Source organism: Takifugu rubripes, chromosome 4 (assembly GCF_901000725.2).
Source record: "Takifugu rubripes chromosome 4, fTakRub1.2, whole genome shotgun sequence".
Classification (NCBI taxonomy): domain Eukaryota; kingdom Metazoa; phylum Chordata; class Actinopteri; order Tetraodontiformes; family Tetraodontidae; genus Takifugu; species Takifugu rubripes.
Genome location: NC_042288.1, coordinates 1,840,114 through 1,859,920, shown reverse-complemented (window position 1 = coordinate 1,859,920; position 19,807 = coordinate 1,840,114). Strand labels below are relative to the sequence as shown.

At 48.3% G+C, this 19,807-nt stretch overlaps 2 protein-coding genes across 6 annotated transcripts in view; one reads left to right on the top strand and one right to left on the bottom strand.

Moving 5' to 3' along the window:
- Nucleotides 1-2,048, bottom strand: part of thada (THADA armadillo repeat containing) — a 51,704-nt gene extending 49,656 nt beyond the window's left edge. Inside the window, exons 1-7 of one of the 4 annotated variants that reach the window (XM_029834693.1) lie at nt 1,999-2,048; nt 1,602-1,681; nt 1,115-1,224; nt 819-949; nt 398-546; nt 160-192; nt 30-78 (exon numbers count right to left, since the gene is read on the bottom strand). In XM_029834693.1, the coding sequence (XP_029690553.1) occupies nt 30-78; nt 160-192; nt 398-546; nt 819-949; nt 1,115-1,224; nt 1,602-1,674 (545 nt within the window). In that variant the 5' untranslated portion in view covers nt 1,675-1,681; nt 1,999-2,048. The other 3 variants (XM_029834694.1, XM_029834696.1, XM_029834695.1) reach the window with 3 other exon arrangements.
- Nucleotides 2,049-2,626: 578 nt separating this feature from the next.
- Nucleotides 2,627-18,416, top strand: plekhh2 (pleckstrin homology domain containing, family H (with MyTH4 domain) member 2). 2 transcript variants are annotated; one of them, XM_003963647.3, is made up of 30 exons: nt 2,627-2,789; nt 4,938-5,066; nt 8,244-8,306; nt 8,375-8,524; nt 8,888-8,971; nt 9,082-9,163; nt 9,258-9,425; nt 9,542-10,353; nt 11,360-11,435; nt 11,507-11,601; nt 11,679-11,841; nt 11,929-12,065; nt 12,349-12,462; nt 12,565-12,651; nt 12,746-12,904; nt 13,014-13,094; nt 13,178-13,357; nt 13,520-13,628; nt 13,774-13,886; nt 14,014-14,193; nt 14,503-14,600; nt 15,068-15,245; nt 15,454-15,609; nt 15,686-15,783; nt 16,139-16,280; nt 16,470-16,606; nt 16,748-16,877; nt 16,970-17,056; nt 17,186-17,335; nt 17,480-18,416. In XM_003963647.3, exons 2-30 carry the CDS (start codon nt 4,944-4,946, stop codon nt 17,663-17,665), a joined length of 4,338 nt encoding a protein of 1,445 aa, XP_003963696.2. In that variant the 5' UTR covers nt 2,627-2,789; nt 4,938-4,943; the 3' UTR covers nt 17,666-18,416. The 2 variants fall into 2 exon arrangements, with proteins under 2 accessions (XP_003963696.2, XP_029691506.1); XM_029835646.1 differs by having other exon boundaries at nt 2,627-2,846.
- The last annotated feature ends 1,391 nt before the right edge of the window (nt 18,417-19,807 follow it).

The following is a 19,807-nucleotide window of genomic DNA, read 5'->3' as shown; positions in this document are numbered from 1 at the left end:
CCAAAGTGCTCCTAAAACTACTGCTGTACCTGTTCTGCTGTAGGTGCCCACTTAATCCTTTGTGAAGGAACTGCAAGACTACACAGAAGAAAAGAGTCATTAGTTTTGCCCAGTATAAAACGTTCTCAAGTTTTAAACTAAATATCACTTAACACAAACCTTCGGGCAGAATTTTCTTAATACATTTCTCACCTGTGCAAAGAAAAGAAGAAAAAGAGGTTTCTTATCGGAAAAGATCTTTAAAACAAAAGGTTGTACAAACATAGCCACTCCTGGGGGGGTGTTAAAGGAGATACAGCAATAAGTTAAAATCCTGCTAAAAATGTAGCGACAGCAATTTAATAGACTTGTATGAAATGAGTTTGATTATTTACAGAGGAAGAGAAATGATTCTCACCAAGGCTGAAGCCATCCAGACAGGTGCTGATGGTGTCGACACTGTGTGAATACCCATCTGCGACTGGGTCGGAGAGACACTCGGACAGACAGTCGGACAGACTGTTTACCACTCGCTCCTGGAGCCAGACGGGGGCTGAAGCCAAAGCGCTAAAGAGGTGGACGGGCGCACGTTCAGGAATTCAGAAATCCACCCAACAATAAGACAGTTCAAGGTTTTATCAGCGATTCTGAGCAGAAACACTCTCAAACCCTGAGAGCACAGAGGACGGATCAAACCCAGACCTCCTGTAATGCAGTAAACGCCAGCTTGAACTATAATCGCCATCACCCAAACGTCAAATTCAGGAGTCCTGTTTTATCGTCAGCGACCTGCACTGATGCTCGCTCTCATTTATCCAAAGCAACAATCAGCCACCTACCTGGCAATGGCTCGTCTCAGAGGGTTCTTGGCCTTCAAGGACGTGTAGACCAGACACAGGGTGTGCAGACATGCCTGTAGCAGAGCCCCATCAGTCCTCTGGTCACCCAGCAACTCCAGCTGAGAGCCGGCCTGGTGCACAACAGACAGACAGACACAGCTAACTTAAAGAAATGATTTCCCTGTTATAAATGATTACTCTAATGCAAGAAAGGGACATTAATGTTTACTAGAACCCAAGATATGTGAGTAATAACTCCACTCCTAATTGCTTTACGTCCGTGTCCAAAAACCAACCTTTTCAACCAGCCGGATCTGCTGGACTGGTTCCGTCAGCTCAAGACACGACTGTAAGGTCTGGGCCAGTTGCCTGACTCCATCGTCTTCATCACCCACCGAGAGAGATGCTGGAATAGATCACAAACATCTCCGCATTCACGGCCCTGTGTGACGTGGTCATTCATATACGCTTGATTTCTAACACCTCGGACAGTTAAATAGTTCACGTTTTAGGTCGGATGACGTGAAAATGATCATTTGAAAAACACCTTTACATCTTTGTACTGTTTGGGACTATAGCATTCCAAAAAAGTTCCTGGAATTTTGCTGGAAAAGACCTCTTGCAGCAGTGATCAGGTTTGTAGAGCCACTCATGCCCCCCCCTTAAAGTTCCCTTTAGACATGGTGCACCAGGGCTATATGAAGATCTGACAGCATTTCCCATGTTGGGTTTAGAAAACACCAGCAAAAGAAATAGATTTTAGGAGGCGCAGCTTCAAGTTACCCAGCAGCATCTGCAGCTTCTCCTCTTCCAAATCCACAGCCTCCACTTTGACTGTCTTCTTCTTCACCACCATGGTTACCCTGTGTGGAAAGTAGGGCTTTTTACGGGAGTATAGTGCTTATTAACCTCTGCAATACGATTGTAATAGACGGTGTATAAATATAACTAGCGTCCCAAACATCTTCACCTCGTTAAGAGGAAAATAAACCACTGGTGCTACAACTCATGTTAGCCAACTGCCGTTAGCTGAATGGCGCTAACATTTTGCTGAAACACTTTTTATACAGCGCAAATACGAAATGGTATTAGATCATAAAAAGTAAAGCGATGAAGCGATTAACGGAAAGTTCATATTGAAACACAACTGAGTCTAACGCGGATTCAGCATGTGGTTTACCTACAGCTCTTTGGTCGATGTACCGGACGTCAAGCTAGCACTAATTCAAGCTCCTACATCCGGACTGAGTTTACAAAATAAACAATCACGTTTCTATCCTAGTAACCTAGTAATTGCTCTGAATTTAATTTAAGCAACCGTTTCGGAAAATTATACATAATTATACATCTTAGTCCCTCTTTTAAACACCGCTGGAGTATATGTTTGAAGGTACTGGGTGTTAAACTCTGGACCAGGGAGTCACCAACCCACGAGGGTTTTTTCATAGCAAGCTACAGCATATTTAACACCGATTTTTTTGGTTTATTTAAGCACAGAGTGCACAAGATTTGTAGTTTGTTGTGAAGTAATGATAATAAGAAAAAAGACATCATAGAGATGAATTGGATTTTCGTGTAATTATCAAACTAAAAAGCGATGCTTTAATTTGAATCAACACTATTCGGTTTCCTGTACTGCTCTAAAAAGCATGACGAACCCAAGCCCACGCTGCACAATGACCGACGTCACTTCCTACAACTTGCTGGGGCCGCCCTCAAAGCGCTCCGTCCTATGATTGGTGAAAATATCTGTCAATCAAACTCCGACCCTGATAATTTGGCGCGTAGGGTAACGCCCACGCAAACCGTGATTGGGCCCATTGTGCGAGACCCCGCCCCCTGACTCCAGCCAGTCTCCAAGTTTTGACCCGAGCTGGAATGAAATGCATTAAGGAGAGAAATTTGCCGTTTCTATAGTATTTTTGGGATATTTTTTTCCTCCTGACAGGGATAACGAGAAGGAAGCCGACAGTAAGTTTAAAATGGTGTGAAGTCTTCGTCGCTTCTAACAACCAAATATCGTGAAAGGTCAGCTGAGATTCTTGACGTGAAACGGGTTTAATTTAGTTTGGAGTTTTGTCTGTAATTGGCTGTTTTAAACAGCTAAATGATGTCACATTACATTGAGCACCGTCAGGCAGTTGAATCAGCAACTTTGTGGAATAAACAATCGTTTAGACTATAAATTGACGCGTTTGCTCTTTATCATTAGAAACTCTGGTAATGTTAATTCATTCTGTCTTCTGAGTTAGAGTAAAGATACGCCCTAAAATCTAGCTATTAAAGTTGAGCCTATTGTGACAACTGGAAACAAAGATGCAGACACAAAGTTGCGTCTTAATCCAGGATATGTTCCGCTGAACACTAAAAACAGTTGTTATTTTAAAGAACTGAATGCTATTAAAGCGTCCCAGGGGCTCTAATCCTGCGGCGATTCTCACTTTACTCAACAGGATGTGGAGGGGGGGTTATCATAGTGACACAGAGACGAAAAACCAGGATCAGGGTCAAAACGTTTTCCACACGTGGTTTAACCCTTCCCTTAAACTCAGCTATAGAAAAGTTATTTGACTTCTTTGCAATAACTTCTAAACGCAAAGTATGTGACACAACTGAAAATCTGCTGTCATTCCCTTAACAGTCATTTTTAGCTTCACCCACTTGCAGGATGTCGTGTTTGATTTGTTATTTCAACTTTTTTTTTAAACCCCGTATGTGCTGTTGTGTTATATGGTGAGGGTTTGTCTTTTCTCGTTCACCACAGCAAACAGGCAGCAGAAATAGGTCCGTGGAAACCAGTTTATGGTCTGCCTCCACACATGTTTGCAGTCTCTTTGTGCGGAGGCCAACCTGGTAATGAGGGGTTATTACACGCCGGAGAAAACTTGCGATCTTCCGCCTCCTCTCCTATCATCTGCCTGTCTCACTTCATCTCTCCCACTTTCTCGGCCTGTTTTTCTACGATAACGTTGTTGGAAAATGTGATGCCGTCCTGTGGAGGTTGTTGTGGAGCCCCCTTTTCCTGCACACCTGGAGGTGAACGATCCAGTGTCCACAGCTGGGTTTGACCCTGGGATATTTCAGGCGTGCACCAGCAGCAAAACATCCGCACATCAACAAATGTGTCTGTTTTCCTTTTTGGGTCGACGTAGCGAGTGCAGAAAACCAGGTTTTGAACTGACGTATCATTTTGGTTTGCATTTCCTCGCATCATTTCTCAAATCTTGTGTAGTTTAAAGTTACTTTTCTACTTAATAGTAGGTGGAATAACACATAATACCAAACTAGATATCAAATTCAATACGATGAACTTCTAAATTAAACAATAATATATTAATAGCTACTTAGCCAGCTTTTAGCTATATTTGAGAGATATCAAAGGTTTTGGAGAGGTGCTGCCCCCTTGTGGCACCGTGAAATACTCCCAGTGGCCTCTTCAGATCACCAGTGATTGGAGGTTTGGTGACACACAGGGTGGGTTGTTCAGGTCAACATTGTGCCACAAAGTCATTTATTCTGCCTGAAAGTGCGAAGAAGGTAGTTTTGAGAGGGAGCGTAGCGGCTCAGTAGTAGCAACAGAGTACCGGTAGTTTGGAGGTTGTTACTGATCAGTGGATCCATCTGGTGGTTGGCTGGAGAGTTCAGGGGAACACAGAAGAGCATCGTGGTCTTTGATTTAGTTTTGGAAGCACATCCGGCGACACAAATCTAAACTCTGGACTGGACAATCTCTGACTGCAACTGTCTTCACTTCACACTGAAGGTGACGCGTAAATCTGCGACCTCTCAGATAAAGTCCATAAAAAAGAGGTCAGTTCCCACAAATTTATCGTGGCTCTTCGTTAGCAATGCAGCCACCTCATGTGAGCACTCATTTGGTTTGGGGTCAGCTGAGCCACTTGCAAAGAAATGCATTTGTTTTGGAAGTGAGTCAGTTGAGCCGTAAGATGTGGTGTGATGATGGAGCCAAGGGCGTCTCTGCGTCTTTGAACGCAGCTCGGCCCGCCTGAAGTCGAAACGCCGTGGTTTTTCTACCCCCAGCTTCAAATGTTCTGATGGAAGTTCTGGACCTTTTAGTATTGCCGTGCACCCACTGCATCCTCTGCGTGTGTCTTCCAGACCAGCATGGCCGAGGGGGAGGAGGCCATGGGCCAGGAGGACTGGAAGGACAAGTGCCTGGTCCTGGAGGCGCTGCTCATGAAGTTCAGAATGCAGATCATCAAGATCCGAGAGCTGACTGCTGACAAGGTAGGTGGAAGGGGACGGGATTCTGGGGCTCCGGTCCACATTTTGAACAGGTGAATGATGCTCCCCGTCCCACACCGCGAAATTACTTTGTTTCCATGTTTGGACGCCTTATAAAAACTTATTGCACCATCAGGAAGTTGCGGTGGTCATCGGTCAGGGAGGATGTCTCCCCCCCCCCCCCCCCCCAGCAGAGCGCTGAGGTGTGTCTGCTAACCAGCACCGCGATGGTAACCTCCCAGTCCCACCAACACTGGGCCGTCCCAAACTGCTCAGTGGCCTAGATCGGAGGCCCCCCCTTGGGAGGCTGATTAGAGCTCTAATGTAAACAGCAGCCTGACCGCAGGGCTCTGCTGCGCACTGCATTATGGGAGTGACCCACTCAATTACAGAGTTGGCTCAAGCGGACAACAAAACAAACTCTCAGCCCGCCAGAAAAAGCTCCGGATGGTTTCTGCAGCTCCTTTTCTGTACATTGAATGTGTAGTGTGTATTTTCTAGACTGTAGATTTGTGTATTTAGGAAGCCTCTGTGAAGTTATTATGTTATTAGTTATTAAACTGATGTACGTCTTTAGTCCTGATGAGCACCGCTCATCCTGTTTTGGTTTTTAGTTTTTTAATTTGTTTGAGTTTTAGCATTAGTTGGCTTTAGCGTGGTGGGGCAGGCCAGTGTGTGAAGCACCTCCGGTACCAGCGGCAGTGTGCAGCCCTGCGTGCCTGCCGCTGCCATGAGCTCACCGGGTTAGCATCCACAGCCCTGCTTCTGTTTTCACTCTCCCGCTGCTCCAGCTAAGGGCTTGTTTTTTGGTTCAAGGCTACACGGTTCCGCGTCACTGCAAAATCCCCTTTAATTTCCCACTGTTGGTTGATGATGAGAAACAGGAGACGCTCTGAACTGAGGCCGAGCCGAGAAGTGAATCTGTGGCTCTCAGATTTGACCTGTTGGCGTGATGCGTTTAGTTTACATCCATGATGTCATGAGGCTGCTCCCGCTCTTGGGCATTTAACACCTGGTGGTTGGCATCAAACACCGTCTGGACCTGAACGTGTCCGCGGCTCCAGGTAGACTGTGGATTTTATGCTGTTCGTCTGTATGAACATAAACACTGAATATATCCACGCTGTACTTCAAGCTGACACCCAAAACCCACTCTGGGTGTAGCCGCATGTGGTTTCTTTTGTTTTTTATATAAATAATCCCACATTTGGGAGAAAAAAACAACACAAATCCATCTTTTGCATGATAGCGAGGGTTCATTTTCAACTGGGACGGGTCACAGCGAGGGCAGCACATGGGCCCGCCTTCCAAAATATGGAGGGGTTACAAAACAGAGGCATAAATAATCATCTCTAAAATCAGCCTGTTTACGTTTCTGCAGTGCTGGTTTTTGTTTCAGCATCATTAGTTCTGAAGTGCTTTCGTTAGAGGAGGCGACCTGCGCGTAACTGTGCTGGTGTTAAAGCTGGAGGTCAGGGAGTGTGGACAGAAAGAGGCTTTGTGAGGTGGCTGTCTGACTGCTGACGGGTTGGGGGGGGGGGGTTGGCCATAGAGCACGAGTTGTGGAATTCCAGGAATGGAAGTTAAATGAGGATTTGGCAGCAGAGGTGATAGAGAGTTTTTCATAGCGTGGAGGTAAAAGGGAGGGGTCACGTGTGCTTCGACACCCCTGAAACACAAGTCGTGTTACTGTGTCAGCGGGTCCAACCCGGCAGCTCATGGTGCCGAACACTTGCGATCTGGAGCTGGACACACCGACACAGTCACACCTGCTACAATGTGTGTGTTTGTGAGCCAGCCGGACCTCACACACGTCAGTCGGATCAATGAAACATTTCAGGTTGGCAGTCGGGTCCGAGTAGAGCTGTTAAGTAAGTGTGTGTGTGTGTGTGTGTGTGTGTGTGTCTGTGTGTGTGTGTGTGTGTGTGTGTGTGTCCCAAACATTAAGATGGCGAAGATATGAGTTATGAAACGGGCTGTAAAGATTTGGGGCTATGCAACGTGAAAATGACTTCAAAGCTTGAATCGATACATCAAACAAAGGATCGCTTCTTTTGTCGAACATGGCCCAAGTTTCCACGATGCTGTGTGGAAACCCTGAGGCTCCTGCAGGGTGTGGCGGCTTCTGGACCCAGCCAGGTCCTCTCTAGGAGGAGGCCTTGCCAGCTTCCACCAGCAGCCCGAACTCCTCACACAACTTTAGAAACTGTTTGGTCAGGAAGCCAAACACACACTTTCCTTCAGGAATTTAGGAGGAACTTTGTGTGCAGGAATGAAAGAACATGAAAAAAATAAAAAACACACAACTTAAATGTGGTCAGCGCTGTTTCCATTCAGCATATGAATGTATTTTTACACTTTTTAAATGAAAGGATCAATAAAAACTGAATAAACACAACAAATTTAAGGTCTCAACGTTGCAGACGTCACTAGCCTTGCTCATGTTATTAAGACTTATTAGCGAAATAATCAGTTATTTACATGAATGTACAGCAGGTTTTAAATCGATGTGTTGTTGGATTTATAATTGCTTCCAACTGGGACGGAGCTACGGGGTTGCTCCGTTTGGCTGCAGCAGTTGCCTAAATGTTCCTGGAATCTCGAGCAGCACAATAGTCTGACCGTGGCGGTTGGTGAAAGTATTTTCGCCTTCGGTCCTGCGTGGTTTCCTTCACCAATCTGAGTTTTCAGTTTTCTCTACCCCCCCCATCAGGAGGAGAGTCCCTCTGCAGGAACCTGGTCCTGCTCAAGGTTTCTTCCTGTTAAAGGGGAGTTTTTCCTTGCCACTGTTGCTTGTCTGGGGTCAGGCCCTGGGATTCTGGAAAGCGCCTTGAAACAATTTTGATTGTATAAGACGCTATATAAATAAAAATTGATTTGATTTGATTTGATTTGATTTGAGAACCTTCCCCCTCTTTCGCTGATGCTTTGAGGGATTTCAGATGAGATTTGCTGTCTGAGCCAAAACGGGATATAACCTCTGCCCTTTAGAGGTCGGTCCCAGGCCCGATCCCCGTGTGAAGGCTGAACGGGCTCCGCTCCGCTCTCAGCGTGTGTGCCGACTCACACCTCGTCCCCATCAACATGCAACCCTTCTGCATCAATTTGAGACTCTTATGACCCCCAAAATAGAAGAAATAAAGAGCGAAATGATTCAAAGGTTTCTTCTTTGCTTTGTAGATTCAGCAGCTGGAGAGTCAGGTGGTGGAGGCAGAGAAAAAAGCGTTCGCCGCTCAGCAGCAGGTAGGGAAAGCTTCTGAATTTTGTGCGCGTGCACGCGCGCCGCGGGTCACATGGGCGTTTGGTCACAGGTACAGTGGATGGAGGAGAAGCTGAAAGTCGCAAATGGTCAATCCGGGGACCCGGAGGCGCGTTTGTTCCAGCGTTGCCAGGAGCTGCAGGCTGCGATGCAAGAGAAGGACGCCATCATCGCTCGGCTGGAGCAGCAGCTGGAGGAGCAGGTAGGACGAACGGACGCCCTGCCTCGCCCAAGGGCACTTCAACAGTGCTCCTCTCCTGCTACCAACCCACTTGTACCACTGGACTCTGAGTGAAAGCGGATTTGCCCAGTTCTACTCGCCAAAACTGGCACTGATTTGATGTCTCCTGAGAAACTGGAGCCTAATTCCATACAGGAAATACTTGGGAGACACATACTCAGTGGCTGCAGCAGCATGATGTATAGCTCTGTTTTTGGAGATGTACAGAATGGGGGGCAACATCGAGATCCCTTCAGTGGATTCGGGGCAAAAGCACGATTCAGTTACGGCTGTCTGACATAAAGCAATGCCGACATTTCACCTTGATTTTCCTCCCCTCATCAGAAACAGAACCGACTCCAAGATGCCAAGACGGTGGAGGAGAAAGCAGCCAAGATTAAGGAATGGGTGATGCAAAAACTCTCAGAGGTAAAAGAGTTTTGCTTTAGTTTTAGCTCTGGATTTGTTCTATGTGTAAAACAACACCAGCTGGGTGGAACATCCAGAGTTTTCCATGTTGAAATGGCTTTATTCTTCAGTTTGAAGTCGAGAACGGAGCATTAAGAGAAAGCAACAAACAACAGGATGCTCAAATTGAGGACCTGAAGACACAGCTGCAGGGTAATGACTTGTGATGCCTTCTGATTAACTTTTAATAAAACCACAACTCTAAAGGCGCATTTATGGAATAACACTTCCCAACCTGATTTTCCAGCCTTTGAGCAGAAGTGTGGCGGCGCCCCCTGCTGTCCAGGTGAGGCGCAGCGTCTCAGCAGTCTGACCTTCGGATGTTTCCAGGTGAAAGCGAAGAATCCCCAAGTTCTTACTGGACCAGAACCCTCTCAGAGGACTTTGAGCTCCCAGGAGAGTGAAGATAAACACGGTAAAGCCTCACATGATGGATTTTCACCATTTTCCACCATTTCACTCCCCGGATTGACCCACCGTAAAGATCGGTTGTACGTATTCAACGCGTTGGTTGTGTTCATCCGCCTGCAGAGAGGAGTAAACAGTCGGCCTCCGCGGGTGCCAACACCGAAGCCCAGAAACCTGAGCTGACCCTGGAGGACAAAGATGAAACCCTGGCTGAGAAACCAAGCGGACCCAGGCCCCCAGCCTCCTTCAGCGCTGGTTCTGAGGGGGTTGGAGGCGGCGGAGGACCAAAGAGCCGAGGAGGAGATGGTGGGGACGGGCCAGGGTTCAGCCGGGCCGGCAGTGACGCTTACCTTACAGCTTCGGATGACAGCAGCTCTCTGTTCGACTTTGACATGCGGCGTGCTGAGCGAGCCAGCTTCACCCTGCAGGAGTCATCGGGGGGAGTAATGGGAGGGGGGCAGGTGCCCAGGGCCAAGCTGGAGGACTCGGAGGAGCTCAACAAGCGCTTTCAGTCGCAGAACCTCGACTCTTCGTCTTCCTCCAGCGAACCTAACACCCCCAGCCCCATCCTCACACCGGCCCTCACTCCGAAACGACCCAACCCACCTCAGGACCTCAGAGACAACCCCGCCTCCCCCAAGCAACCTCGCCTCCGCACCCCGGCCGGGACTGGGTTGGCCAAGAAGCACCTGAGCCAGCCCCCCATCAGCAGCGAGGCCGCACACGGACAAACCCGGAACGCTCTTAGCATGCTGCGCCCCTTCAGACCACCGGACGCCGACGCCGATCACGGGCAGGAGGTCGTCATGGAAACGTGCCCGGACACACCTCAGGTCCCTCCCATTTCACAAGCGGCACTTCCCTTAGCTTCGTCCCCCAGGTCGAGTGACAGCTCAGCACCACCGACGCCTCCTTTACACAGGCTGCCGTCCTGGGTAAGAGCACTGGTCTTTGGATGGTGGAGGGGGGTGGGAAGGGGTACCAGCCCAGGGTGGTGGGGACCAGGCGTGTCTCACGACTCAGCCTCCAAGGTGTTCAAGAAAAGCCTCAGATCAAAGAGGAACAATGCAGATTCCATATCAGTCGGGGGACAACAGACCAGCTCTTTATGTCTGCAGGGTTCTTGGAGGGAGCCTGGGGGCGTACTCTCCCAATCATATGGGATCATATGGTTGTGTAGAAGGCAAACTGTGTGTCCGGGTGCCTAAGGAGGTGGTGGGGGGGGTCCCTTCTTTAGGGTTGCCTACTCCAGGTGGGTGATGGGTCCTTGCCCCATGTGATGGAGTTCAAGTGTCTCGGATCCCGTGTAGCGAGTGAGGGAATGATGGAGCGTGAGGTCGATGTTGATGTCTGTGCACATCGTTGTGATGTAGAGGGTAAAGCTCTCAGTCTACTGGTCAGCCCTCGTCTCTGCCCTCATCCATGGCCGCGAGCGATGGGTCGTGACCAAAAAAACAAGGGCAAGGACGCAACGGCTCCCTTAGAGATAAGGTCAGAAGCTCAGTCGGGACGCCTTCTAAGGGGGGGAGGGAGGGCGGATGTTTAATTCATAGATGTACATGAATAAGGTAAGCAGGTTAAAATGCTCATCAGAGTTTTGGGGAGAAATCAGAGCGTGTTCATCAGATTTCTAATAATAGGTAAATGCAGTTATTATAGAAAGGACGTAATCACATCCTGCTGTTTACATGATGACTTCAATAATCTGATGACCTCAGAAAGGAGATGATGATTGTATTTTAACGTTCCTGTAAATGAGTCCAATGAGGAAAATGTGTCATACGACCAAAATAGTCAATTCAATTGTTGGAGGAGTCTAAATACAGACAGTCTGGTCTGAACAGGAACCTGCTAAACACCAGACTAGTGTTTTCTTCTATTCTAAATCCAATTTGATTATTTCAGGGGAATATTTTAATGACGGTGGTCTGTTGTGCGCAGGAGAGTCGGATCTATGCCGTGGCCAAATCAGGAATCCGGCTGTCTGAAACGTCCTGCTCGGATGCTGCCAGCAAAGGTAGCACACCTCGTTTTTCAGGATCCGATGGCCCTGGGAGATTTTAACCAAGCTTTCGCTCCGTGTCGCAGAGCGCTCCCTGCAGTCTTCCTATCCCGCCTTTGTCATGTACACGTCTCTGGTCTATAAAAACGTGACCACGCCAGTTTACACGACTCTGAAGGGGGTAAGAGCAGCAGCACCTTTAGCCGTTGCTGGTTCCGGTTCTGGAGCTGCTCTTCAGTCACCTGTGACCTTTCGCAGAGAGCCACTATGCTGAGCAGCAGTCCGTTCCCAGAAGAGTCGTCCAGCTCAGAGGAGTCCTCCAGTTCTGGAGAGGAGGACGGCTCCTCGGTCTGCAGCTCTCACGCCTCCTCCAGCTCCCGGAAGGACGGCAGCCCAGGCAGCCCTCGCTCACTTAAGAGAGGTACGGCAGCACGAGGGCAGGGGGGAGGCGATGGGACCTCTGGTTCTTTCCCTTAATGGAAGGAATGTGTCTTGTCCTCCTGTCCAGCGGTGTCCATGTCTTCCATGACCTCAGAGAGCGACTATGCTATCCCTCCCGATGCCTACTCCACTGATACTGAGTGTTCGGAACCGGAGCAGAAGCTCCCCAAGACCTGCTCCACTGCCAGCGACAATGGAAAGACTGTGAGTCCACCAGAGAGACCCTGAGTCTGTCCTCTGGAACACCAGCAGCATGCGAAAATGAGTTCTGTAGCTCTCAGGATCTTGCATCTTGTGTTCTGGGGGGAAAATCTTCATCAGTCACGGTTGGAGGAGGAAGTTACGCTAGCATGTCAGCTCCTTTTATGTAGCATTTTGCGTAAAAATGAGTCTATGTCATAAACGAAAGGCGCTAAAATTGAGGAGAGATTGTGTTGATAGTTTACAGTGTTGCCACGGTAACACTGGCCCCTGCTGTATCATGTAGGAGCCCATGGAGAAGTCAGGCTACCTGTTGAAAATGGTGAAGACCTGGAAGAAAACCTGGAAGAGACGCTGGTTTGTCCTCAAGGATGGAGAGCTGCTCTACTTCAAATCGCCTGTGGGTTCCAGGCAACATTTCATGGAGAACATTCAGATTTCTGCTTTTTATTCTCTGGGGGAGAAGATTTCACTGAAACCCCTGTTCCATGCCTGTCCGTAGAGCGACGTGATCAGGAAACCTCAGGGTCAGATTGAGGTCAACGCCACCAGCAACATTGCTCGTGGAGATGGGAAACAGGTCCTCCAGGTGATCCAGAGTTGTGCACACTGACATGTAAACACGACGGTGGTCGCTGCAGAAGCCTCGACAGCCGGGTCACACGCTGGGTTGTTGTCTTTAGATAGTGACGGGTAAGAGGGTCTGCTACCTGAAGGCTGACTCTCCGAACCTGCTGGACGAGTGGCTCAGGGTGCTGCACAGTGTCCTCCGGGTGAAAGCCGCCAGTCCTCTCTTCACCCAGCCGGACGTTCGCCCCAGCATGAAGGGTCTGCTCGTCAAGGTCCGCCGCCTCATCACAGGGGCCTTTTTAATCCTGACTTCTTACGGCTTTATTCATTTAGCTTCTTGAATTGAAGTTCTTTGCCGCTCTCTAATTCTGTCTCCTGCAGGTGAAGCATGGCTACTCTAAGAGGGTTTGGTGTGCTCTGATTGGCAAAACCTTGTATTACTTCCGCAGCCAGGAAGACAAGGTAAGCTTCATCTCCGAGGTGCGAAATACAGCAGGTAAATGAGTGATGTAGCCACGTCTCCTTGTTCTTCTGGCTGTTTTCAGTTCCCCCTGGGTCAGATTAAACTGTGGGAGGCCAGAATTGAGGAGGTTGATAGGTCCACAGATTCAGACCATGATCTGAAGGCTTGTGGGCGTGGCTTACAGCCGGCACCTTTCGCCATCGCCGTCTACCCGCAGGAGCAAGGGCCGACATACCTGCTCATAGAGTCCCACCACGAGAAGGTCGGCACCGCTAACGTTAGCAATTGGCAGATAAGGGATTTGAAATGCCGGTGCAGAAAATTAAACATCTTGGTTGAAGTTTCTGGAGTTTTAACATTGACAGAAAGCAGGAAAAACAGTTCCCTAAAGATCGTGGCCCTCGAACATGTTTGTGCTCTATAGGTTTCATGGCTGTACCATTTGTCTGTGGCCGTGGGCACCGCGGTGGGTAAATTTGGCACCGAGTTCGAGCAGCTGGTTGGAAAACTCTTTCAAATGGATGGCGATCCAAGTGAGTCCCTTACTGGTCCATACTGGGTCTGTGATTATGGGATCAGCCTCTCTTCTTTGAATTAAGGAGCCTTAAGGTTTTTTTTCTTCTTCTAACCATTTCGAAGCCACTTAAATTGTAGCAGCTACATGTGTTCGTCTTTCAGCGTCTCAGAGCTGGAGACATCCCATAATGTGCTTCAGTAAGGAGGCTCTGTCGTCCCCTCTCACCACACTGCCCTCACAAGCGCTGCAAACGGAGGCCGTTAAGCTCTTTAAGGTACCTCCCCGAAGCAGGCGACGCATATTTGTGTGTTTATTTGGACGTCAAACATCTGCAGTCGGTCTCGATTCAGCCAGCACGACCGATGTCGCGCAACCATCTAAACCGTCGTCTCGCTCCTCAGACGTGTCAACTGTTCATCAACGTGGCCATCGATGCTCCGGCTATCGACTACCATGTGTCGCTGGCCCAAAGCGCTTTGCAGGTTTGTTTGACTCACCCCGAGCTTCAGAACGAGTTCTTCTGCCAGCTCATCAAGCAGACCCGTAGGAGGCAGCCTCACGGCCACCCGGGACCGCTGCAGGTCAGTATCGCCGCCACTAGGTGGCAGCACTGGCGCACGTCTTTTTTTCCCCAGAGGGGTTTTGAGCTCGGGGCCAGATACAATGTCTGAAATGTGTCGAGTTTCTGTCTGTCTGGAAGAAAACTGACCTACAGAGCTGTCGCATTTCAGGGATGCTTTAGACTGATCATCGCAAGAACGATGCGGTGCGACGCTGCTCCGCAGGGTCGAGGCGGGATACCCGTTCTTTCCTGTGTCTCGTGTGTTGCAGTTGCTTTTCAGAGGGTCCAATTAGTTCTGTGATCACGTTTTTGCCTTTTGATTCTTTAGGGCTGGCAGTTTCTAGCCTTGTGTGTGGGCTTGTTTCTGCCTCAGCATCCGTTTCTGTGGCTCCTCCAGGTTCACCTGAAACGACAAGCAGACTCCAGGTGATAACATGTCTCACGTCCCGCTAATGCTACGGTCCTACGTGTCGCCACATGAACGCGTCTAAGATGACAGCCGTTGTACAGCCGAGTAAACGGCAGAGCAGATGATGTAGAGACAAGTTTTAGAGGGTCGCAATGAAGTTTTTCACTGTCACAAACGTAGCTTAACTCAAACCCATCGTCTCACAATAGATCTTTTACTTAATTAAAACTTTGATGATTATAATTGCTGTCCTAATCACATTAGGCCTACAATATGAAGCCTGGTCTGCATTTCAGCGCTTTATGCAAAACTAAATATGAGCTGTGCTGATGTGTGCGGGGGTGTATGGTGTGTGTTGAGCTCTGCTCATGGTCCAGGATCAGCCCTGTCCCGGTTCCCTGTGTCCCCCCTGGCTGCGGTTGGGGCCAGGGCGGGTACTGAATCCCGTCTGCAGGCTCCCACCGTTGTGTTTTGTGGTGTTCAGGACCGAGGTGGGGAAGTACGCCATATACTGCCAGCGCTCGATGGAACGCACGCAGCAGAAGGGCGAGAGGCAGGCCAGGCCGTCCCGGATGGAGATCCTGTCCATCCTACTGAGGAACCCCTATCATCACTCCCTGCCATTCAGCGTGCCTGTGCACTTCCTCAACAACACCTACCAGGTATGAAGGCAACAAACAGGAAGATCAGCAAGTGCTTTCGTGTTCTCCTGACTGCGAATGATTGTCTCGCGCTTCTTTACGCAATATTTTGTTTATGGCGCAACCTCACATAAACGTTTCCTTTGTATTCAATGAAACATGGATTGGTGATTTTATTTGACGCAGAAATTCACGTTGCTGTCGTTGCTTTTGTTTTGTCTTCCAACAGGTGGTAAGTTTTGATGCCTCGACCACAGTGGATGAGTTTCAGTGTCGCCTAAACCAGGACACGGGTACCAGGAAAACCGGGCTCTCTGGATTCAGCCTCTATACCGATGACCCCACCGGGCGAGACCTGGAGCACTGTCTGCAAGGAGACATCAAGGTGCACCTTTTAGTGATGCGGGGCCTCTGCGCATAGCGAGTGTTTGGGTTCTAAAGGAGACGTGTGTCCCCCTCAGATCTGTGACATTATCTCCAAGTGGGAGCAGGCGTCTAAGGAGCAGCACAGAGGCAAGTCTGAAAACACCCGGACGGTCCGCCTCACCTACAAGAGCAGGTACATTTGCCTTTTCTATACCGTTCTCTGCACTATTTGTGATGTATATATTCACACTGCACATTGTACAGTAAGAATCTGTTTAAAAAGAAGAGCTGATGTATTCAGTCTGACTGTATGTGTATATCATCAATGCGTTAGTATTAGTAGGAATTATTGAGAGTAAACATAAAATCAGGCAGAACATGAAAGATTTAAAGAATGTAATTGAATACAGTTAGATGATAAGAATGAAAATGTGCCTAATTTTGCAGCTCAACTGTGGCCAGTTTTCATTATATAAAAGAAACTATAATGTTCCGCCAAATCTTTTCATAATATTCAATCTTTTTCTTGTTTTTCCACTTTTCCCCAGGCTGTATTTCTCTCTCCAGGTCAGGGGGGAGTCGGAGAGGGAGCGGCTGCTGCTGGCGTATCAAACGAACGAGGCCATTGTCGCCGGCCACTTCCCCGTCAACAAAGAGCTGGCTGTGGAAATGGCCGCCCTGCTCGCCCAGGTCTCACCTGACGGAGCGATATTCGCCACAGACCATTACGATAAATAAATGACTAGTTTTGATTTGAGTGCGTTTGTGGGTTGTAAGTGGTGTTCATTTGATTAACCGTCCCCATGTGTGAGGGCGAGGGATGGAACGGACCCCTGTCCAAGGCCTATTCCAGACAGAGTGTGTTGTGTTTGTGCTCAGGTGGAGTTCGGAGACTTCGAGCGTCCCTTCTCCGCGCCTGGATCAGCCCAGACCAAATCTACTCAAACCTTGAAGCAGGTCCTGGAGAGGTTTTACCCCAAACATTACCGCAGGACCGCATCTGAGGAGCAGCTCAGGTAGTAGAAGACTAAGGTTTCATTCCTAATATCACACCTCTGGTTCATTTATCCAGTAATCTAACATGAACATCAAACACAACATTCACTCACACGGATTTTTACTTGCGTCTAATGTTGAAAAGCTCTTTCTCCTTCCAGACAACTGCTGCAGCGTCTCTCTGCCCGCTGGGCCTCCCTCAGGGGTCGAAGTTCATCCGAGTGCGTCAGGATCTACCTGACTGTTGCCAGGAAATGGCCTTTCTTTGGGGCCAAATTATTCGAAGCAGAGGTCATTTTTATTCCCTGGCCATGGATAACTTTTATTTTAAATGTGTGTTTGACTGTTTATCCCTGAGGATCTGTCCGTTTCTGTGTTTTCAGGCCGTCACCGCCTCTCCAGAGCAGGACGTGTGTGTGTGGTTGGCAGTGCATGAAGATGGCCTCAGTGTTCTGGAGCACAGTTCTGTTGTAAGGATCGTGAGGCTCAAACACACGTTCTGATTCATGCTCCATTTCCCTTTGGAGGTTGAGTTCATGAGGGAATTAGTTGCCTTCAATAGATGAATGCCTTAAATTAGTGAAATGTGTGTCCCACAGAAGTTACTGGTCTCTCATCCATACAAGAATGTGATGACATTTGGAGGCTGCAAGCAGGACTTCATGCTGGTGGTGGGACAGAACGTCGGTACCGGCACCACCAAAGACAAAGCTACAACCAAGCATGTGTTTGCTATGGATGCTTCCAAGGTCAGTGACGCCACCCGTCCCCTTTACTCAGATTTGTTACGTTGGAATCGCCTCCAAGAAGTGCTCCGTGAACCTCACGCACCTGGTGGCTTTAGTGTCGTATCATCAGAAACCGACCTGCCCTCACGCCCGTTCCACCCACAGGTCCGCGAGATCACCCTCCTAATCTCCAGTTACATCAACAATGCCCATCTTCAGAAGGCCACCGCCCACCACATGTCTGCCCCCGCCTTAATGGCGGTCCAGCCCATCAGCCTGAAGAGTAAAGAGCTGAGGAGCAAATCCCCGCCGGCACTGGGACGTCCCAGCAAGACCCCCACGCTGCTGTGATGCCAGGAAAACCAGTGGATGCCCTCTCGAACGGCACTGGGAGAGCTGGTGTACAGGTGTCAGCGTGCTGGATTTGGCTTTTAATACCAATTTAAATCTCCAGGAAACAAGTGCGGCCATCTTGTTGTGATTCTGAGGTTTTTTGTCTTGTTCAGAGAAAATCTGGGCTCAGAATCACCATCCTGGAGCTGCTCCATGTGCCGGGGGAGTTTGCATCCTATTTTACATCTGGTTTTTAAAATGTGTCAAAACCATCGTGCCTGAACTCGCATATGCAAAACCTTTAGTTTTTAGGGCTTGGATTCATTTATATGAAGCGTCTATATTTTCTTCATCCCACAGTCTGTGATTTTGTTGAATTTCTCATGGGCCTCTTTGCTCCTGGATTGTGATCCGCTTGGACCCATTTTGGCGTTTGATCCTGTAGGTCGCATTTAACCACCTAGCTCAATTCCGAGTGACCTTTTTACAAGTCCAGAACTTCAGGGAAAACCTTTGCAGCACTTTTAAAATGGTCTTTGTAACATTTCATCTCCAGCCGCCGAAGGTCTGAATATTAACATATGGTTTAGAGACTCTAGCAGCACCAGAACCCAATGGGCCCAGCGCGCTCGTGACAACAGAGAGCAACAATCAATCAATCAAATCAAATCAATCTTTATTTATATAGCGTCTTATACAATCAAAATTGTTTCAAGGCACTTTCCAGAATCCCAGGGCCTGACCCCAGACAAGCAACAGTGGCAGGAAAAACTCTCCTTTAACAGGAAGAAACTTGGAGCAGGACCAGGCTCATGTAGGGGGACCCTCCTGCTGATGAAGGGGGGGGAGGGGAGGGGAGGAGAGGAGAGGAGAGGAGAGGAGAGGAGAGGAGAGGAGAGGAGAGGAGAGGAGAGGAGAGGAGAGGAGAGGAGAGGAGAGGAGAGGAGAGGAGAGGAGAGGAGAGGAGAGGAGAGGAGACGAGACGGAAACCATGACCCAGTGGGGTGTCAGAGGCCTGTCAGGTGATCAAGTTTCTGGACCCCGGCAGCCTCGGCCTATAACAGCATAGCTAAGATGTGACCTAATGATTAGACGACCCCCTAAGTATGATAATTTGTCTGTCTATGATAGTAAATGCAACTACAGAATTAGTGATAATAAGCTTTTTCAAAGAGGAAGATTTTAATCCTAATTTTAAAAGTAGCGATGGAGTCAGCCTCCCGTACCTGGACAGGGAGCTGGTTCCATACCAGGGGGGCCTGGTAGCTAAATTCTCAGCCCCCTATTCTACCTCTAGAGACTCTGGGGACCACAAGTAGACCAGCATTCTGAGAGCAGAGCGGTCTATTGGGCTGATAAGGTATCACTAGCTCCTCCAGGTAGGATGGAGCTAGGCTGGAATATGGCTGGAAATCCCAAAGCCTACAAAAATCCTGGAGAACACAAGTGGGATTCGCTGGTTAGGACAGTTATGATTGAAAAGAGGAAACAGTCTTTGCTCCTAGTTACTCAGCAGCCAGCGAGCTGGTCAATCTGTAATCACAGGCAGTTAAATTACAAAAGCAGGTTAGTTTCAGTGTGAGTGTGTTAACAGAGGACATAAAGGGTGTAGAAGTATATCAATGGCTGTCGAGTTTCAGAGAAATGAAGGCGTTTCTATGCATATATGAAGGTATTTTAAGGAAGTAACACTATCAGCGTAGTAAAGCCTGAATATTTTTATTTAAAAATGAACAAAGACTACATTCATCAACATGTTTACCTGGGAATCCCGTAGGAGGTTGGGATTGGGATTTCAAATATGGATTTAATCTTGCACTGGGAGCATTTTCAATGGTTGTGGATTTCAGCTGGTCTCCACTGGACAACCTGTGAGAGGGACGTTTCTGTGGAGAGCCGCTCTCACTACCAGAACCGAAAAAATTCCCATTATTTATTTGATTCAGATAATAATCGTTGGTCTCACGTGTCAATAAAGTGCAGTAGAAAAGGAACCCCGTGATGATGGACATATATATATACTTCATGTTGATAATGTTTAAATCCCAGTTAGCATTGCCTTTCTTGAAAAATATAACTATAAAAATGGAAACTTTTTGCTCTTATTTTTCACACTGCCAGTTATCGCTTGTACAGCTTTTATTAATTATTCTGATATAA

What these genes read in the sequence shown, in the direction of transcription:
- plekhh2 (XM_003963647.3), top strand. Translation starts at nt 4,944, where the DNA reads ATGGCCGAGGGGGAGGAGGCCATGGGCCAGGAGGACTGGAAGGACAAG. An exon ending in GAGAGCTGACTGCTGACAAG is followed by an intron (nt 5,067 to 8,243) that starts GTAGGTGGAAGG and finishes TTTGCTTTGTAG; the next exon opens with ATTCAGCAGCTGGAGAGTCA. An exon ending in TTGCTATGGATGCTTCCAAG is followed by an intron (nt 17,336 to 17,479) that starts GTCAGTGACGCC and finishes TTCCACCCACAG; the next exon opens with GTCCGCGAGATCACCCTCCT.